The sequence below is a fragment of the Phodopus roborovskii genome, unplaced genomic scaffold, assembly GCF_943737965.1.
Source record: "Phodopus roborovskii unplaced genomic scaffold, PHOROB, whole genome shotgun sequence".
Classification (NCBI taxonomy): Eukaryota; Metazoa; Chordata; class Mammalia; order Rodentia; family Cricetidae; genus Phodopus; species Phodopus roborovskii.
The window spans coordinates 6,491,695-6,507,681 of NW_026126515.1; the positions used below are offsets into that span (position 1 = coordinate 6,491,695).

The window sequence follows — 15,987 nt, forward strand, 5'->3', positions numbered from 1 at the left end:
CTGGAACATTGTTATGTAGGTCAAATAGGACTGTTAGGATTGTCTTGCTAACCCAGCAGATAGTCGCAACAATATCAATGCCAAAGTCCCTTTGGAAGTTTGTGCTGCGTTTGCTGAAGCCACCAGGGAAAGTCCTGAATGCCACAGTTGTCAGATGGCAGTGCCACTTTTCAGGTGCCCTGTTGGTATGACTTCTTCCTGTTTGAGATCCTGAGGGACAGCATGAGTGGCCCAGCATAAAGTCCAGTTTACATGGTCATTGGTTCCTCCATTGTCCTGACCAATCCAGTTGCCTGGCATAATGATCAATGAGTTACCCACGGTTTAAAACTTGTTGGTTTTATTTGTTTGGTTTTTGGTTTTTCAAGGCAGGATTTCTCTGTGTAGTCCTGGCTAGCCTGGAACTCCCTCTGTAGACCAAGCTAACCTCAAACTTGAGATCCACCTGCCTCTGCCTCCCGAATGCTAAAATTAAAAGTGTGTGTCATCACTGCCTGGCTCTGAATCTCCTTTTAGAGTTGCAGAAATAACCAGGAAGTTATCAGCGTCACAGCACTTAATGACAGTGGCGCTGACTTTTAAGTCTTCTGATGCCAAACTTGTGTTTCTTTGCCAGTCACTACCTACACATGGGTGGGCTTAGTTGGTACACTGTGGTTAAGGTTAAGTCTCTGATGATTCTGCACAAGGAAACAAGTGTTCAAAATGGCAGTTATACCCACAGGAGGGGGTCCTCTTGTGCCCTCTTAAAGACTGCCATTTATGACAAATATTGGGCCATCCTGGGCCAGTCTACTCATTTTGTTTGATCGTCCGTCTATGTAGCCAAAGCTGCCCAATCCCTGATCCTCCTGCCTCCACCTCTCAAGTATTGGAACTACAGGACATTGTACTTGACTTTCCCTCTCTCTCTCTCTCTCTCTCCCTCCATCCCTCCCTCTCTCTCTCTCTCCCTCCATCCCTCCCTCTCTCCCTCCCTCCCTCCCTCCCTCTCTCTCTCTCTCTCTCTCTCTCCTCTCTCTCTCTCTCTCTCCTCTCTCTCTCTCTCTCTCCTCTCTCTAACTTCGAAACAGTTCCTGGGAATAGTTGGAAGATTTGAGTATCTCTGGGATGTCACTGTCCAGTTTTGAAATAATTTTGTAAATGGGTTTCTTCCAGGAAGGATCTGTGTCTTTCCCTGCGGAGACAGCCCTGAAGAACTCCTGTAATGTCAAGGTGGCAATTTCCAAGAAGCAGTCTGGGACCTGCATTCCCAAAGACACCCCCAGGAAAAGGAAGAGATGAGGCTGGAAGTGCTGGCACCATGGCAAGCCCTCTGGCAGTGATGCCTGTTGCCCTGCCACCCCAGGTTCTGCAGCCCAGGACTGCCCTGTTCCCTTGTGAAACACAGATCTTAGATGACCACCTAGGGAGACAGTCTTGGAAGCAAGTATTGGAGACTTAGGAGTTGCTCGCTCCATCAATTAGGCATGTTTTAATAACTAAGCAGGAAATTAATTGAAAGGAAATGAGAGATTGTAGCATTCCTTTCCCTAGACCTGTTGTGAGAAAGAGCACTCTCAAGCTTTTGTCCGACATTCCCTATCCCACCCTCCTGTAGAGCTCAGATCCCAAAGGCTTAAATCCCTGTTTACAAAGCCATTTGAAGGGGCTGGTCCAGGACCTTCACCCAAACTGGCACCATAGGTGATAGGATGTCCCACAGGCCTTCCAGATGCAGCTAGGGTGGGCAGTTGCTGCACTGCCTACCAAATGACCATCCCCACATGGAAGGGTAGAACAGTGCTGCCACCTCACGCTGTCTCTACCCCTTTCCTCTCCCATAGATAGGCTTCAGTTTCCAAGAGGAAGCCAGCAGCCTTTACACTCTTGAAGGAATCAATGAATTCCTGTGATCACCGTGAGAAAAGCAAGAAGGATGAAATGCAGCCTGTGGCCAGACACACCGGGCACGTGAAGAAAAAGGTGGCAGCCAAACAGCTACCAGCCACCAAGGAGCCTACCCGTGCCACTTGACACTTAGGCTCTAAAGCAACACCATGCACCTTCATGGAGGCCCCAAGAGTTTGGGATTCTTCGGCCTTGTTATATCCAGAAAGAATTTGAATTTGCCATATATATACTACTGAGAAGAGCCATGTGTTAGTAAGAGCAGAGATTGTCAGAAAACCCAGATGCTACAACGGAGCCCAGCATTTGGTGCTACACTGCCTGGCACTGAGGCAAAAAAGGCCAACAGTCTGTGTAACTTGGTAATTACAGAGTAATAAGTCCAGGATGGTAAAATCCTGGCCAACCAGGATTTGATCAGGCTGCCTGCATTTGCTTTATCCACCTGTTGCTTGGAGGAAGGTTAGGTGATACAGAGATTGTTCTCTGGTTGCTGTGATTCTAAGTGACTTAAGGACACAGAGGGCATGTTTTCAGAGAGCCAGCCATTCAAAGAAAACACATCTCAGATCTCACCTTACCTCTAAGTCATTTCCCTTGTTATAGTGTGTATTGAGAACTCGAAAAATCTCTGAGTCGCGGAGAACCGACAGCATTTTGGGGTTTGTGACACCATCTGAAATTGCTTGCCGAGCGTACTTCTCCATCTGGATGTAATAAAACTCACGGAAGTTGCTGAACCACTTGATCATCTGAGAGGTGATGCAGCGGTTGAACTGTGGGAACAAGGAGTTCATCAAGTCAGACATTTGGGGGGGGGGCACTCGCAATCAGAACTGTCAGTGTACGGTTCAATTTGGGATTAATGTGAATGGCTTTAACGACCAACCAACCATTTCTCCTTCAGAAAAGGAAGCTACAGGTACTGGCCAACCCTGTGCAGGTAGACTCAAAACTCCTACACTCACTGGAAGATAGAGTTTATATACTAGATTTTTAGGCTTTTTTCCATGTGTCTAAGCATGACTTTGGGTTGGACCCCAGAGCCAGGAGGAGTGAGGGCCCAAATGGGAGGGGGGGCGGTAAGGGTGTGGCTCAGAGAGCAGAAGGAATGGAATGAATGGAAATGTGAATCAGTGCCTGCTGTGGGGATTTACATGCCTGAAAGGCCTCAAAGACTCTGGTTATTCCAAAGAATTAAGAGCCCTACCTCACAACTTATGAGTAGTGGATCTCAGAAACTGCCTGTGGGTACAGGCAGGGTTTGATTCCAACATGCAGTTTGATTTTCCTTACCAACTCACTTGGTCTGGATGTAACTTTGATGTCATACATACTTTGAGTGGGGATCAAACCATATCTTTATGCATACTAGACACGTGCAGCACCGCTGTACCTTTTTCCCTACTGTTTACATTCTTTAAAAAAAAAAAAAAAAAAAAAAAAAAAGATTTGGGTTAGGGCAATAGCCCAGTGGTAGAACTCTTGCCTTCCAGGCCCCAAGTCCTATATTCAACCCCCAGTTTTTAAAAGAAAATTATTTTTATTTGTGTATGAGTGTTTTGCCTGCATGTGTGTCTGTGCACCACATGTATTTATGCCAGCAGATGCCAGAAGAGGGCATCAGATCCCCGGGATTAGAATTAAAGATGGCAGTGAGCTGCTGTGTGGGCCCGGGGAACCAAATGTGGGTCCACTCCAGGGGCAGCAAGTGCTTTTACCCACTGAGCAGAGCCGCCCTCTAGTCCCACTTACTGTGTTTCATAAGGCCCCACCAAAGAATAATTACTAGACCCAAGAGTCCTCCCCTGCCTAAACTTGCCGTGAGCTTCTGGGATTATCTACTGCTCAAAGGCCTAGGCATTCTGGAACCCAGCTTTTCATGGTATAAGGAGAGCCATGATTTCTTCCAGTTTCAGAACTGGAAATTGCACCAGTTCATCAATACCGTGAAGGGCAATGAAGACCTAGGACTTACACTGGGCAAACACAGTAACTGGGGAGTTACACAGAAACTGAGACACAATGTGTGACTTTACCTGTACGTCAGGGAAATAGGCTTTCAGGAGGCTGGAACTGGGGTACCGTGCGAAGAAAAACATGAGTTTGGCCTTCTTCAAGTGACCAGGGCTTAAGCCTTCCTGGATGTGGCTTGCTGTCAAGGAAAAGATCATCTGAAAACACCAGCTTACCATCTGTGCTCATGGCACGTCCACAAACACGGGAAACACTTGTAAAACTCACCAGACTTTCTCAAAGGCATGCAAGCACAAGCCTTACTGAGTGACCCGGGACTGTAGAAGCAGGGATTCTCCATCTACCCAGGGAAAGCAGCCATCATGAAAGGAAGCAGAGTGTTGGGGAGAGCAGCAGCCTAAGCCCTTCCACTAAAACTACCAAAGAGATTGTGCCTGCAGAGCCAAGCCAGTGCTGGCCTCTAAGAGATGCAAGCATTTTGGACAGGGAGGCAATAAAGGGCAAAGAGACCCAGTCTAAGCCGATTTTGTTAAGACAAAATCATCAAGTTATAGATGCACAGTTGTAATCCCAGGAATTGGAAGATGGAGACAGCAGGATCAGAAGTTCAAAATTACTCAGCCTGGGAGGGTTCTTGAGACCCTGTCTCCAGATAATAATAAACCAGTGTATCAAATAATTCTGACGGATTTTCAAAGTAATGATTGCCTGTTCTCTGTGGTTTCTGTTGTATTTCTTTTTTTCTTGACTGAATGGGAAATTTGCTGTAATTTTCTTTTCTGGAAATGGCTGAGATGAGCTGGAAGCCATGTGCACCATTAGGTTGCACAATTTTCAAGCATCTTGGTGTGTGAGCGTCATCTCTTGACTTGTACAGTACAGCGTCCTGTGTGCTTTTTCAGGGTAGGATGGGAGAAGACAGCTTTGCCACAGACACAGTACTTTGAAACCTCAGGTAGGGACTTGCCTCTGTTCTACCTCCGTTTCCTAGAAAGTAAGAACAGCCGCCTCAGTGGTCTCCTGGCTCGTCAGGCAAAGTATCGGCCCCACCACGCTCTTCTCTGTGGAGAAGTCTGTGTTCTGGGCTCTGTCTGCGTCCCACCTGGCACCTGGCAGAACTTCCCACAGACTGCTAAGCTGTATTTTTTTTTTTTTTTTTTTTTTTAGACAGGGTTTCTCTTTAGCTTTGGAGCCTGTCCTGAAACTTGCTCTGTAGACCAGGCTGGCCTTGAACTCACAGAGGTCGGCCTGCCTCTGCCTCCTGAGAGCTGGGATTACAGGCATGCACCACCACCACCTGGCCCTAAGACCCACCTTTTTATTTTTAATTTTTGGTTTTTCAAGACAGGGTTTCTTTGTGCAACACTGGCTATCCTGGAGCTAGCTCTGTAGAACAGGCCAGCCTTGAACTCACAGAGGTCCACCTGCCTCTGCCTCCCAGGTCCTGGCACTAAAGGTGTGCACCACCACCACTAGGCAACAGACCCTCCTCCTTAAGAAGACTCATTTCTTGGGACTGGAGAGATGGCTCAGTGGTTAAGAGTATGCTTCTCAAGCATGAGGCCTGAGATGGAATTTCCAGCACCCACGTAAAAAAGCCAGGTATGACTGCAGATGCCTGTAAGCCAATGGCAGAGACAGGAAAGGATCCTGCTTGAGAGCTTGCGGGCCAGCTTGCCTCGCTGAAGTGGTGAGCTTGTGGCTCAATGAGAGATCTTCAACTCCAGCAGAAGGCCCCATGCCAGCCTGGTCTACAGAGCAAATTTCAGGACAGGCTCCAAAGCTACAGAGAAATCATGTCTTAAAAAAAAAGATAGCTTATCAAAGACACAGCAGGTAGAACTTCCCATTCCCAGGCTGGATAAAGATATCCTTATTACCCAAAGAGGAGTGCTTGAGAATAAAATGTTTCTTAGCATTGCCATAGTGTTTCACTGACTTCCAGGGAAGCCTGAGCTTTGGAATGGTTTTACCACCGTTTACCAGCAGGGGGCGCTCAAATCATTTAAGAAACTGGCTGGCGCTGGACCCCAGGGCTTAGAGCCTTGAAGCCACCAGACAAACAGGACGGTTTACACCTGGGCTTCGCACCCAGTAACCTCAAGGCTTCATATGGTCAGTGGGAAGCTCCCCACCCACCGCTTGCTAAGAAAAGCAACATCCAAAATCTGCTTTCTGGTACACTGGTCCTCCAAGATGCTTGTTGGAAAAGGTTCTAAGCCCTAAGAGTTTGGGCTGCCCTTAATCTCTTGAAATGTCACATCTGACTTGAGCATAGTAAAAGCTCTGAGAAATCACACAGTTAAGAAACTAACCAAGAGCTACAAAGAGAAGCGCTGTCTCAAAAAAGAAAGAAAGAAAGAAAGAAAAGGAGAAAAAAAGAAGAGAAAAGAAACTAACCAAGTAGTTATCCAAGCTACATTTTCCTCCATTTTAACAATTCCCAGCTGGGCAGAAAATCCCAGTACTCAGAGGCAGGTGTGAAGCCAGCCTGCTCTACAGAGTGAGTTCCAGTACACCCAGAGCTACATTGAGAAACACTGTCTTCCAAAACCAAATAAATAAGTGAGGGAAAGAAAGGGAAAGGAAAAGAAAAGAAGGGGTTTTTCTGCCCGGTGGTCATAAGTGCAATATAGTAAGATCCAGACTGCTGCTGGCCAGCTTGATTGGCTCAGGCTTTCCCATGGCGTGGGAAGTGTCCTGTATGCCCAGCTCGTGTGTGCGCTCTCTCTCTCTCTCTCTCTCTCTCTCTCTCTCTCTCTCTCTCTCTCTCTCTCTCTCTAATAGAGTTTTTTCTCTGTATAGCCCTGGCTGACCTGGAACTCACTCTGTAGACCAGGCTGGCCTTGAACTCAGAGATCTGCCTGCCTCTGTGTCCCAAGTGCTGGGTCATAAGTGACAGTTTTCTCTTAAGCTGAAGACCTCTCATTCTTCCAGCTGTTTCTGAGGGGTTGATTCTCTGAGAGAAACTACCCTTCCATCCCTTAGTTCTTGGTCCCTTAAGTATGTTTAGGACTAAGAGGTTTGGGGAGGCCATACCTCGGATGAGGTTACTCCTTTGACCCTCTCTGCCTGGGAGAATGGCAGCTGGTAGCCCAATTATTCCTCTTAGTTTTGGGAGTCCGTTTGAGTTTATAAGCAAGCAAACAAAATCATGTCACACATGGCAGAATCTGATGGGTCATAAAGTTAATGAACCTCCCTACCATATTTAAGTCCTAGAACATGGTTTCCACTTGGTTATGAAATTAATAGGCCTTGAGGCATGAGGAAGAAAGGCCAAACGCATATTAAGTAAACCCGAAGAAAGCAGGCATGGTAGCTGGCACTTTGAATCCCACCTTGTAGCAGGAGAACTGCCAAGATTCAAGGCCAATTGGAGTATATAATGAGTTCCAGGCCGTTTCCTGTATAACATAGATATTTGTCCCCGCTTCCTCCTGGAATTCTGGTTTTCCTGTTTCTCGGGGTGATGACCATGGTCCATCAATGATCAGTAAAGGATATGTGGATGGAAGAGAAAGGAATCATGTCTGCCATGCCCGGCAGCACACCCTGCTCCATCTTCACAGAGGGTAGGAGAGGCCGGCTTTCCAGATGGACAGTGGTGAAAGACAGAGGAAGCTGCTGCTGACTCAAAACCCAAGGTTGCTGGGTGGCCTCTGGGGAGGTACGACTTTGGGACAGTGAGTCCTGGGGAGGGCTGCCACTCCAATGGCCATCAGATCCCCGGCCCAGAAGCTGACTGAGAATCTGATTTTCCCAGATGTGGGAAGGCACAGCTGTCAGTGGACAGTTTGCTAGGGGACTCTGATACGGTTTGGGAACTGTTCTTGGAGAGACAGGACACATGGGAGAGTCTAGAGGCGTAGCCAATGATGAATTGCCCAAGGGAACCCCTGCTTGTGGCTGGACCCTCCTAGGCAGGGTGGTAAGAGCAAGTGGGTCCTTATGGGCACTTCTCCCTGGAGGTGAAGCATGGCTTCTGCCCTCTGAGGCTAGCCCCTGGCAACTTGGTTCCTGCCGGGTGAGGTGGCGTAGTGGACCCAGGAGCACCTGTTGTAATACTGAGTCCACAGCCTGGGACACGGCCCTATTTAGTTCTTTCCTTAGAGCCTCCACTAAAGCCTGTGATCCAGAAGGACAGAGCATGGGTTCCTCCGCCTGCGGTTGAACCTCAACCGTTCTGGACTTTACTGCTCCACAGATGTCCTTGTTAGAATTCTGGTGGGGTTTGCTCTCCACGGTCCAGGGGCTAGACAGGAAGTTGCTCCTCTGCTTTGCCCTTGGGGGGCTTCTCTGCTCAGTACCTCCTGAACCCTGCGCTGGTGCTCTGGGCTCAGTGGCCTGTAGGACATGCTCCTGCAGATGCCTCAGCTGTTGCTTCAGTAGATGAAGCTGTTCTTTCACCCGGGTACCCCCCTTCTTGAGCCTGTGATCCCAGGCAGGACCTGATTTCTGGGGACCCTGGTGCGTGGGAAGACTCTGCTTCCTCTTGCGCTCCCGGGATTTTCCCGGATAGCATGAGCTCTCCCTGGCTCGTTCACTGCCTGGCAGCATAGCGCTAGGGGAGAGACACATGCCTCGGACAATAGTCTCTACTCTGGCCCTCTTTGCCTGGATGTTCTCATCCCAAAACCAGTCGGCATCAGTGAGGCTGGAGCTGGGCAGCTGACCACTGGGCAAGGAGTCTCTGCCCAGCTCTGCTGTGGGTGGGCTTCCCTCGCGTTCCATGCAGGTTTCTGCCAGGTGGGAGCAGATCTGGGATGGAGGAGAAAGCAAGGTGGGAGGCGGCTGCTTGTGCAGGGACCCCCGAAGAACCGCAGGGTCTTTAAGGATGCTGCTGAATTGAGCAGCGAGAGGTATGCCAGACCGTGCTGAAGGTTCTGCCTCACACTCAGAGGGGAGAGAATCAGGATTCAGGAAGGCCAGGGCCACAGAACCTCCGCAGCAGACTCCTAAAATGAAAGACAGGAAGAAAACAACAGAAGCCAATTGGAGCGATGCTTTTCAAACTTGAATATGCAAAGAAAGCACCTTAGGAGCTTGAAAGATTTCAGTTCAGATTCTGCATTTCCAACTGGCTCCCAGACCATATTCACTGTGGCCCCATTTTGAGAAGTTTCCAAAAGTGAACGTCTTGGGGGCGGGGGAAATCTGTGGGGGCAGAATAATAAATAGTGATAGTAGGGTGTGATGGTGCACACACTTAATCCCAGCGCTCACGAGGGAGAGGCAGATGGGTCTCTCTGAATTAGAGCACAGTCTGGTACACATCATAAGTTCCAGGACAACCAGAGCCACATAGTGAGACCCTGTCAAATGATGATGATGGAGACCAACTTTTCCGGGCTCTTAGCAGGGCAGAGGTCTTTGCTAGATCATGCACAGGTTGAAGTCAAACTAAACCTGATCAGATCCAGAATGAGCAAGAGCAACACAATCACCTGGGCACTCACTTAAAATAGCAACGGACCAATTAGGACCCTGGGGGTGGGGGGTGGGGTCTGATGTAGCCCAGACTAGCCTTAACTTACTATGTAGCTGAGAGTGACTCTGAACTTCTGACCCTCTTGCCTCTATTTCCAGAATGCTGAGATTACATGTGTGCCCCTACCAACTGAGCTACACCCCCGGATTTGGGATTTGTTTGGTTTTTGAGACAGTGTCTCACTATAATTCATGCTGCCCTTGACCCGGTCCGTAACCCTGCTGCTTCAGGTGCCCAAGTATTAGGAGCCCAAGAATCTTATTTGAAACAAGTTTGAGTCATTGCTATTTGACTGAAATGCTGCCCTGCATCCTTGAAACCAGATGGAGTGGGTTTTTGTTTTGTTTTGTTTTGTTTTTACCCTCTACCTCCTTCCTTACTGATGCACAGTACTCTCCTTCCTTCATTACTGATGAACAGTAAGTAGGCTTTATGATTCTCTCAGACTTTCCTGACATTTGATCTTTAGAGAGTCTTCCTTTTTTGCTTTGTCATCATCTCAAATAATAATGATGATGGTGATGATGAATTATCATGTTAAAATTAATTACATTGCCAGCATTGGTGGCGCACACCTTTAATCCCAGCACTCAGGAGGCAGAGGCAGGCAAATCTCTGTGAGTTTGATCCAGCTTGATCTACAGAACGAGCTCCAGGACAGGTTCCAAACCCACAGAGAAACCTTGTCTCGAAAACAAACAAACAAAAATAATAAAAATAATAAATATAGTAATAATTATATCAATTAACTGCATAATTAAGTTCAATTCTATAATTAATTGTATTTGTTTCATCACAAAGACACTGGTATTAGTAAATAAGAGATTATATATGTGAAGTTTCGATGTGAAATGCCCGCCAAGGCCAATGGGTTTGAACACATGCAGGTAGGCTTCGGAGGACCCTGATTGGATGAAGTGGGTAACTGGGGGCTCCAGGTTTCTTCACCCTGCTCCGCTTCCAGCCCTGTCTCAGCTTCTTGGCTGTGGGCAGGGTGCCTCACCCTTTGCTGCCAAGCCCCCGCTGCCATGACGAACTGTAGCCGCCGGCGGTGAGCTTTCAGCCTAACTCTCCACTCTGAAACTGCTCATGGAGCACCTGCTTGGAAATTCTAAGGTCTACGTGACAGCAGGAATGCTGATAGACTGAACCCCCAACAGCCTTACAAAGAAGTATTTATTAATTGCTACCCAAAGTATTTCCTCATACCAAGGTCCCTGATCTAACTTACATGTCTTACTAAAGGAGAGCATCACATGCCCCCCATGATTTTAGTCCTTTATCATGTATGTTTTGCAATACACAATAATAGAAGGGCCTCAGGTGTGCCTGGGGTGTCTTGTGACCAGTGTCATGGGATGGCTGCAAAGCCCCTCAACAAAACAATCACTATTTTTCCACAAGGTTTCTTCAAGGTCAAAGTTCTTTTAAAAAAAAAAGAAAGAAAGAAAGAAAGAAAAAGATACAGTGACTCTGCTAAATTCCTAGACAACTGGCAGTCCATGCTCAGGAAATTGTTGGTCTAGGAGGGAGAGCAGGAGCCTGCTTCTGGGTGTGAAACCTGCTGTGAAGAAATCGGTACCTGCCAGTGGGAGGCTTGGAACCAGTCTCCTCAGACACCAAAGGATGACTGTCCTTTGTTTCAGCTCCTTTAAGCACCTATCACAGAGCCTTGTTATGAAACAAAGCAAGCCTTTAATCCCAGCATGTGGGCAGCAGAGGCAGCCCATTCTGGTCTATGTAAAGAGTTCCAGGCTAGCCAGGGTTATATGTGAGACCCTGTCTCAAAAGAAAAAAAAAAAAAAAGGTTTTGTTTTTTGAAACACAGTTTCTCTGTGTAATCAGCTCTGGCTGTCCTGGAATGTAGATCAGGCTGGCCTCAAACTCACAGACATCCACCTGCCTCTGCTTCCTCAGTGGGAGTGCTGGGGTTAAAAAATAAAAATAATAATTAAAATAAATAAAAATAGATGACTTGGAAAATTAGCAGAAAGATAAAGACAGGCAGATGGATTAACTGAGCAGAAACTGCACACTGCCTTTGCCAAATCTCTTTGTGGGCTACTTAAGTTATTGTATCGCTCCTGAGGTCCCAGGAGTCTGTGTGATCCACAAAGCAGTACTACAGTAAAAGACAGCAACATGGAAGCAGGTTGGTTCGTTTGTTTCGTGTGCATATGCATTTTGTTTTGCTTTTGATTTTTTGTTTTGAGACAGACTCTCACTATGTTACTCTAGCTAGACTGGAACTTGCTATGTATGCCAGGCTGGCTTTGAACTCATAGACATCTACCGCCTGACCTCTCATGCTGGGATTAAAGAAGTGCACCACCATACTGGGCCGTAGTGTTTCTACATTTGCCCATTTGTTGGGGTAGGAGGGCAGGAGTATGCAACGGCACACATATGAAGTCAAAGGACAACTCCCAGGAGTAACTCAGTTCTCTCCTTCCACCGCATGGCTCTTGGGGATTGAACTCCGATCACCAGGCTTGGCAGCAAGCTCCTTACTGACTAAACTGTCTCATCAGCCCAAGGCCAGAAGTGAAGCAACAGGAACAGAGACACTTTGAGGCCGAAAATCGGAAATCCAGCTAGGATCTATATGGTCAGATGGTCAGTTGTTCACAGCCACGTCTGCAAAGACCGTCATGGAAACGGGACATCTGTGCGTGCTAAGAAACTAGCTGCCTCTGGGCTGAGTCCAGCATGCCACTCAGAGCATCTGTCCGGCCGAACACAGCTGAAGCATGATGCTCTTTGTTTGAAAATCAACTAGCAGTACTTCCGTATGCAATGTACAGCAGCAGATGCAGTCGTCACACCTCAGAAACAAGCTTTGGTGCTCTCCCGAGATTGTGTAAACTAGGAGATCAACTTACTCCCCAAAAACAGAAAAGTATCGGGAAGAAAAACGAAGGGCTTGTAATGCTGTCTCTCAGAGAAAAATCGTTTCCCTCCCCAAACTATATTCCCTGTGTATGAGAAATTTATACAAATCTCTTATAATAGTGTCACTTTGAAAATCAAAATGGTATTACAGATATAATTCTGTAGCCTCCCTTTTCCTCTTTCATGCTAATTAACACCCATTTCAACAATACCATGGAAGTTATAGATTAATTATAGATAACGAATATTACTAAATTATATGTTAATAATATATGTTAATATAATTTATTTTAAAGTTGGGGGGGCACTTCGAGACAGGGTTTCTCTGTAGCTTTGGAGCCTTCCCTGGCACTCACTCTGTAGACCAGGCTGGCATCGAACTCACAGAGATCAGCCTGCCTCTGCCTCCAGAGCCCTGGGATTAAAAGTGTGTGCCACCACTCTCTTATCTGAGCATAGTGGCACCTCCTGCTTTTAATTCCGGCACTTGGTAGGCAGAGGCAAGTGAATCTCTGTAAGTTCAAGGACAGCCTGGTCTACATAGTAAGTTCCAAGACAGCCAAGGCTACATAATAAGACACTTGTCTTAAAAACAAAACAAAAACAAAAGGGTTCTCTCTTGATACTAAACTCCTTCCTGTCTTTTGCTGGTATTGTAGTATAATGTGTATGGTGGTGTTAGTGCACTATGTGTTAAAATTATTGGCACCCCCCCAAGCCATTTAACTAGCTGTAAGAACTCTGTAGACCTCAGTTTTATCAATTTTAAGATGGGGAAAACTATAATATCAGAGCTATGGAGGATCCGATGAACTAACACTGGCATGTATTACAGTTCCTAATTCATAATGATTGCACAGAAGTGTTAACTATCTGTTATGAATAACACTAGCATTAGCACTCATATATATAATAAACTTCATTTGTGTATTTGTTTGAGACAAGGCCTCACTATGTAGCCATGGCTGGCCTAGAACACAGAGATCCACCTATTTCTGCCTCCTGAGTGCTGGGACTAAAGCCCTGACCACTGAGCCCATCGTTAAGATTTTTTATTTTTAGGTTTATTTATTTTATTTTATGTGTCTAAGTGTTTTGTCTGTGCACTGTATACCTGCCTGGTGCCTGTGGTGGTCAAAAGAGGCCGCTAAGGCCTGTGGAACTGGAGTTACAGCCCTCGTGAGCTGCTGTGGTGACGGGGTCAGAAACAGGAGGATGGGTGAGGCTTCTGGCTTAGCTGGTTAAACATGAGGTCCAAGTTTAGGGGGAGACCTCTGCTTCAGCACGAAAAACTGGAGAGTGATGGAGGATGATATCCAAAGTCGTATTCTGACCTTCAGGTGTATGGTGCACACACACACACACACACACACACAGAGAGAGAGAGGGGGGGGGGAGAGTAAAATTAATAGATGAATAAAATTTTAAAAGAAAAAGGCAATCTGGGCCTAGAGAGGAAGGGGTATGAGGGGGTAATGGGAAGGTGAACATGATGTAAAATGTAAGGGAATCTCACAATGAAGACTATTGTGTTGTTTGCTAACTAAAAAAATAATAAAAATAAATAGTGATAAATAATAAAACTGGAAACTTTTGCTTTTATTTAACATTTGGATTTTCGACAGGAATGGTGGTGAATGCCTTTAATTCCTGCACTCCAGAGGCAGAGGCGAGTGGATGTCACTGAGAGGTTTATATGTAAGTCCCAGGCTAGCCAAGGCTACACAGTGAGACCCTATCTCAAAAAGCAAACAAACTAATAAAAAAAAAAAAAAAAAAAAAAAAAAAAAGTAAAATCTGTATGGGAAGCAATACTAGCTAGGATCAGGGTCTCATAGGGGAAGACTCTTTTTCATTGATTTTTGCTGTGAACACAAAACTGCTTTAAGAGATGGCTCAGTGTTTGAGAGTGCTGGCTGCTCTTCCAGAGAACCCAGGTTCGATTCCCAGCACCCACAAGGCAGCTCACAGCTGTCAATTCCAGGGAATCTGGCACCCTCACAGAGACATATGTTCAGGCAAAACATCAAAGCACGTACAATAAATAATCATTAATCATTTAAAAAATAAATTTCATAAGAGTTGGGGAGATGCCTGAGTGGATAAAGTGCTTGCTGTTCTGTGAGAAAAATAAGGAAAAGAAAGGAAATATCTCTGGCCTCCACACATGTCCTCATGGTCAAGCACACCACATGTGCACACACATCCATACAAGTAACGTGTATAATATGTGCTTATATACATGTATGTATGTGTGTATGTATACTAAATATATATATATATATATATATATATATATATATATATATATTTAAAACAGCAACTTTCAGGGCTGGGGTTCAGCTGAATTGGTACAGTGCCTGTGTAACCTGTATAAGCCATGGGTTCCATGAAACCCAGACAGGGTGACACACAGCTGTAATCCCAGGAGGCAGAGGCAGAGGCAGGTGGAACTCTGTGAGTTCAAGGCCTGCCTGGTCAACAAAGTAAGTTCCAGGACAGACTCCAAAGCAATACAGAGAAACCTTGTCTTGCGAAGGAAAAAGCGTTCAAGGTCATCTTGCCATTTAACAAGTTCAAGGACAGCTGTGCTAAATGAGACTTTGTCCCAAAACACAAACTCCCTTCATTTTTCTGTCATACCACATATCTCTATGTTCCAGACATTTTTTAAAAGAGAGAAGCAAAATTAGCTTATATGCATAATCATGAAACAGAACAGGTGAAATAATGGGACATTTATAGAGAACTTTTATATCTAAAAAGTGTAAAATTCAGCTGAGGTTGAATGTCAAGCAAATGATAGACAAAAGAGAGGCCGTATGCATTTCCCCTACAGCTGATGTGACAAAGCTCAAGGACAAGCTATGTCGGTGGCTTCCCCAGCTGCTCTCATATACCCCAACACAGTGGCCCTTCTCCTCGAGTCTGTGCCCTCCCCTCTGATACCCCTGGCAGTCTCCCAAAGCTCTGCCTGAGTGGGCCAAAGGGAAGGGATATGTGCCCATGGGAGCAGCTCAGGAGTGAGCAGCCCCTCTCAGGCCATGTCTCCCTTCTGTGGTGAGTACATATTTAGGCCACAGCATACTCCAACCAGGGCAGGGGAACCAGGTGATAAAGCAGATGAGTTCTTGGGAGTCCTTGGGTAAAGGGCACCCTGGCAAGCCTGAGAGATGTTAACTTGTTAACATCACTGTCACTGAAGCTAAATCCAAATTTATATAAGAAAATTTATTCTGACTTCTTTTGACAAGCTGCCAGCTTCCTGTAAGGACCATTTAGGATTTGCCTTTGCAGTATTTTGCTTCACCCATTCCTTCCCTTGACTTGGTTATATTCCAACCACACTAGCCTTGTGTCTTGGTGTTGCCAACCATAATTCCATTAAGAGAAATATGGAGCAAAGTATCTTACCCTATGCAGAAGACCTAAGGACCCTCCATTGGTGATTAATTTATAACAATGACCATTCAACAGCATTTATATCAATGCTTTTTTCCTTAACTCATTGTATACCTAATAAGCCTCTCACCTAAGTACCCAAATACCCGGCACAACTAAAGGCAGCTTCCAATATAAGACCTGTTAGGGTAGCACATCCCAAAGCCCTTCAGTGCTTTTGGCTATAGTGAGGTGTTTTCATACATAACCTCATCTCTGTGTCATTTTTCACAGTGAGAGGCCCCTTGCATTGTCCCTACTCTGAACACACTTGCCGATAACAGGGATGAGGAAGG

General features: G+C 46.1%; 1 protein-coding gene across 1 annotated transcript; it reads right to left on the bottom strand.

The window, feature by feature from the left end:
* Nucleotides 1–1,058: 1,058 nt before the first annotated feature.
* On the bottom strand, nucleotides 1,059–10,388 carry Prox2 (prospero homeobox 2). Its single transcript, XM_051196161.1, has 5 exons — nucleotides 10,307–10,388; nucleotides 7,375–8,825; nucleotides 3,930–4,037; nucleotides 2,472–2,666; nucleotides 1,059–1,244 (listed from the first exon to the last, which is right to left on the bottom strand). The coding sequence occupies exons 1-5, from the start codon at nucleotides 10,386–10,388 to the stop codon at nucleotides 1,059–1,061; spliced, it is 2,022 nt and encodes a 673-aa protein (XP_051052118.1).
* Between the last annotated feature and the right edge of the window lie 5,599 nt (nucleotides 10,389–15,987).

Coding starts and splice junctions, on each gene's coding strand:
- Prox2 (XM_051196161.1), bottom strand. CDS start 10,388: ATGGCAGCGGGGGCTTGGCAGCAAAGGGTGAGGCACCCTGCCCACAGC. Junction 8,826..10,306: donor AGGGCTGGAAGCGGAGCAGG/GTGAAGAAACCT, acceptor CTTTCATTTTAG/GAGTCTGCTGCGGAGGTTCT. Junction 2,667..3,929: donor CCTATTTCCCTGACGTACAG/GTAAAGTCACAC, acceptor TTGTTCCCACAG/TTCAACCGCTGCATCACCTC.